Genomic DNA, 4,229 nt, shown 5'->3' on the forward strand with positions numbered 1-4,229 from the left:
CACGGATTAATTTCAACTACCTGGAGTTCTTCAACGTGCACAAATCAGAGGGCATGGGAGTTTCTGTATCTCGCCCCCTTCGGGGGTTGTCTGATCGGGGTTCTCCAGGACCAAATAAAGTTCATTTCATCATCATCATCGCCCCCTTCTAAAATGCAGCTGCCGGGGTCAGGAATAGAACCCGCGTCCTTGGGCTTCGCAGCGTAACGCTTCCAAGTCCATTTTAAAGGATTTTTGTCCACTGCCCACAACATCACTGTAGACTGTATCTTTGTGTTGAAAATAATAACGAACTGAACCACGGCTGGTATAACAAAGGCATCCAATATCCACGAAACACAGCGTTTGAGCAGTATGTTTACTGCCATTATTACTAGCCGGTGTTGTGTTTACTATTAGGTACTAGCACCACACCACATTAGACAAAGCAAGTATCACAGGAGGATGAGGTTATGCTCGTATGCAGTTTGTGGACAAAAAAAAAAAACTACAACTTTGAAGTGAACTCACATTTACCTTTGTTGCATGATAATTTTTAGCATCATAAGATCAAGTCACCACTGTTTCAATTAAATGAAACCGTGCTACAAAAGCTATTGCATCAAAGCTTTATAGCAGTTACGCACGCACGCACGCACGGACGCGCGCGCACGCGCGCACACACACACAAACACACACACAACACACACACACAAACAAGCAAACACGGCGAGAAGTTCGAATATGCAGCGAATAAATACGTATTAAACGTGTTTCAACGTCTGGGTAGCAAAGGAAAGAAATACTAAATTCTAGAGTTTCACGAGCCAAAATTATGATCTGGATATCAGGCATGTTCGGGCCGGGTGCATTAGATTGATTTTGATCAGCTGATCTTACTTACCCTTCAAATATATATCGGTGCAACGTTGCTCTACGTGTCACCACACTCGACTTGCAACCGAGATTTCAACTCGCAATTTCATGTTTTTCTGGCATGTATGGAATAAGGAAACACGATATTGGCGCGCACCACTCCGTTTTACCCGCTACTGGATAGTCCAGTGCGGTTTTCGTCGTTGCCAAGCCATTGAAACACGATAGCAAAATCCGTGCAACTGGAACATCAGAAAGACAAGTGGCAAAGCTACGTGTGAAGCGAATAAAAGAGTTGTAGGCAGAAGCCGGCAGAACTCACCTGAAATCTATAACGACCGTAGGAGCGTCGTCCACAGGCTTCGTCTGTCGGTGCCACTGGGATCCGTCATGCGCTGCCATCTTGCTCAGGCAAGTTCACGACGAAACGAAGCTTACTGCAGGGACTTCTCCGTCCGGAGGCTGCTTTTCCCAAACACTGAGTGACACTGCTTCAGCCAGTCACGGCAAGCGTGAGCCGACGACACGATACTACGCCGCGAATGCATAGCACGGAAGGAAAGTCACGCAAAACGATCAGCCAGACACGGCAAGAGCGAGCCGACGATACGATACTACGCCACGAATGCATAGCACGAAGAAAGTCACGCAAAACAATCACTTGCAATCACGCCTGACGACACAGATTATTCTGGCGGACTAAAGAACGACCACAACGAGACGGATCACGAACAATGCCGTCTAACGACGCCAGGCCAAAATGGCTGTCTCGTATTGACGGCTTCGGCTTTGGATTAAAGTAGCCTCCACGAACGCCTAAATGGTTTCGGTTTTGTTTTGGTGCTATAGAACACACATCCATGCATAGTTAAAGCTCTATTGAATAATATCAGGGTGGAGGAGGCGAAGCGTGCCCTGTGTGTGTCTGTAAGGGCTGTACGGTGGGAGGGGGCGCAGGTGAACGTGCATCCCCTGCTCTAGGGGCTAGGGAGAGTGCGGTGAGGCCGTGTGTGCGTGCCTAGCTGTGCTCAACGTTTGCTGAGCGATTTGGTGGCCCGCGCGGATTATCGTGAAGATATAGTTTAGCTGTGGCGGGCAGAAATGATGACCACGCGAGCTATAATTCTGGTAGTATTGTCGCTCTTTAGGAGACGCGGTAAAGCGTCGCCTTGATAACCGGTCTGCGCGGTTATCATGCCAGCTTTGCGGCACATGTTTTTACGGCCGTCGAGTTAGATGTGTTCCCGATCGCCAGTGCGTTCAACACCATGCACGTCCATTTCACTAATAAATGTATGTTTTCTGCCATACATGCTGTCGTAGGAATCTACAAACCTCGCTTGCAAACGTGCGAAGATTCGCAAATTTGTCAGCGCTGCCATTGTTAAACGTTGTCATAACTCTCAATATTTCGCTTGGGGGCAAGATTTTTTAAGAACCCTGTTTACTTGTAGACGTTTTCGAAGCGCCGTTTCAGCAATATCGTAACTGAAGCCATAACACAATACGTGCGTAATTCCACGTTTTACGAATCCATGTTATATACTCCAACCAAAATTTTTCGGTATACCACAAGCCAAAGCAGCGAACTGTATCTTGGTCGCAGCCAGTGAAGCTTTCTTTTAAAAAAAACCCACCCTGTATATGCAGAACCATCACTGACTCCCTTGGAGCAAGGGAGTCATCTATTTCATTCAGGAGCGTCGACCAGAGCATTGTGACTCCCCTTAGAAAAAAAGGTGGTCATCGGCTGCCACAAAGAGAGTCAAGCAGACGTGACTCCCTTTTGACTCTCTTTTTTTTTTAAGAGTGTAGACTTGCGCTAAGTCGATGCAGTGTGCGGAGATGTATCTGAAATATGTCACCTTTCTTGCCCTCATGATGTGGGTTTTCGTTAAATTGTCGATAGGAAAAAAGGAGATTAGCGGTAGAGTGTTGTGCGGTGGCAGCACGAACTCAGTGTGCGAGCTTGGGAATACGACTGCACCTCTTTCAGCACGAGTGGACTACTATAGCCATACTACAGTATAGGTGACACAGGCAGCTCATCCTGCCGACATCACTGCAGCTCCCAACACAAACAGCCTGCAGTGGAGTGCGAAGCCTGCGAAATGCCTACAACTTAACGAATGTGCTCAGCTACCCAACGCTACAGCAAGTAGTAGTACGCAAAGTAATAGTGCGCTTTGGTTCTAGCTGCAGAAATTGCTCGCATGAAAGTCTCGGAGACTAGTTTCAGTCTCTTAAATTCAACACTGTTTCAACACTACACATTCAATACTTTAAACGTCGCAAAACACAAGTTAGACATTGCGAAACTAGACGGGAGCTCGATCCTGTAAGGAAAAAGAAAACAGTGGTACGTACGGCAGTAAAAGCGACTAAAAGTTTATTTTAAAGCACATACAAATAGATCTCTCGGAAACTACGCTGTTAACGTTGAAGATACAAGACAATACTATCTGACTGAGGGAACCCCACGGCTAAATGAAGAGCGTTGCGCCTGAAGCAGCGGCCACCAAAGGACCTTTTCTTGCACACTCTAGGGGCGCTGGGTTCTAGGAGCTTGCAGGCGAAGCCAAACAAATCCTTCTCGACCAAGCTTTCCATGGCGTCATCGTGTGCTCCGTTGATCTGCACATAGGGCACCCACTTCATCGGTGGCTTGAGTGCGAGCGTTCGCTCGCCCATTTCCCGGAATAGTTTTTCACCCTCGGGTCCCCGGCTGCATTTGTCCAGGACTGGCCAGTACGTTCCAATTTTCTCGGCGCAGGGCTGCCCCGCCTTAGTAGGATCGTCCTGGCGAAACATGCACGCCACAAAGTTCACGAGCTTCCTGACCGGGTGCACGTACTTGACGGCACACGTCTGCACCTGGTTGACGTAGCACTCTTGAGGACCGTGTTGGCACTCGAAGGTGACGGTGTCGTTCGCGACCTTCATGTGCGCTTTTCCGAAAGGCACGAGGTCGACGTCAATGTACTCTTCCAGCTTGTTGTAGGTTGGCCACAGCTGGTCGATGAAGAAGTCGTGGCAGTCTGCACACAGCCCTTCGTAGTAAAGCGTGAGGTTGATTGACGTACACTGCACCGGCAACCATAGCTGAGAGGTAACTGCGAAGAGGTAGAGGACCAGGCCACCCTTTAGGGTGGTCACAGCGAGTGGCATGACTGTTGAAGATCGTGTCCTCTCAGGATTCTACTACCCAGAAGACTGCTGTTGAAGCTCTTTTTGTCCTCTTCTATTGTACGCATAGTCACGAGTTACACTTTGCCCCACAGAAAAGATAATTGGCGATTTGCAAACCAGCTGCTAGTAAAGCGGCAATCTTGTGGGCCTCATCTGAGAAATTTGGACTCCACCCCACGGTTTTA

The 4,229-nt window shown here is 48.2% G+C and overlaps 1 protein-coding gene across 1 annotated transcript; it reads right to left on the reverse strand.

Moving 5' to 3' along the window:
• Positions 1 to 3,288: 3,288 nt before the first annotated feature.
• LOC119381911 (gamma-interferon-inducible lysosomal thiol reductase) lies at positions 3,289 to 4,023 on the reverse strand. The gene has a single exon (XM_037649660.1). The coding sequence runs from the start codon at positions 4,021 to 4,023 to the stop codon at positions 3,289 to 3,291; it is 735 nt and encodes a 244-aa protein (XP_037505588.1).
• Between the last annotated feature and the right edge of the window lie 206 nt (positions 4,024 to 4,229).

This window comes from Rhipicephalus sanguineus, chromosome 2 (assembly GCF_013339695.2).
Source record: "Rhipicephalus sanguineus isolate Rsan-2018 chromosome 2, BIME_Rsan_1.4, whole genome shotgun sequence".
Taxonomy (NCBI): domain Eukaryota; kingdom Metazoa; phylum Arthropoda; class Arachnida; order Ixodida; family Ixodidae; genus Rhipicephalus; species Rhipicephalus sanguineus.

Bases quoted from the DNA above. Each gene is read 5' to 3' on its own strand.
- LOC119381911 (XM_037649660.1), bottom strand. From the start codon at position 4,023: ATGCCACTCGCTGTGACCACCCTAAAGGGTGGCCTGGTCCTCTACCTC.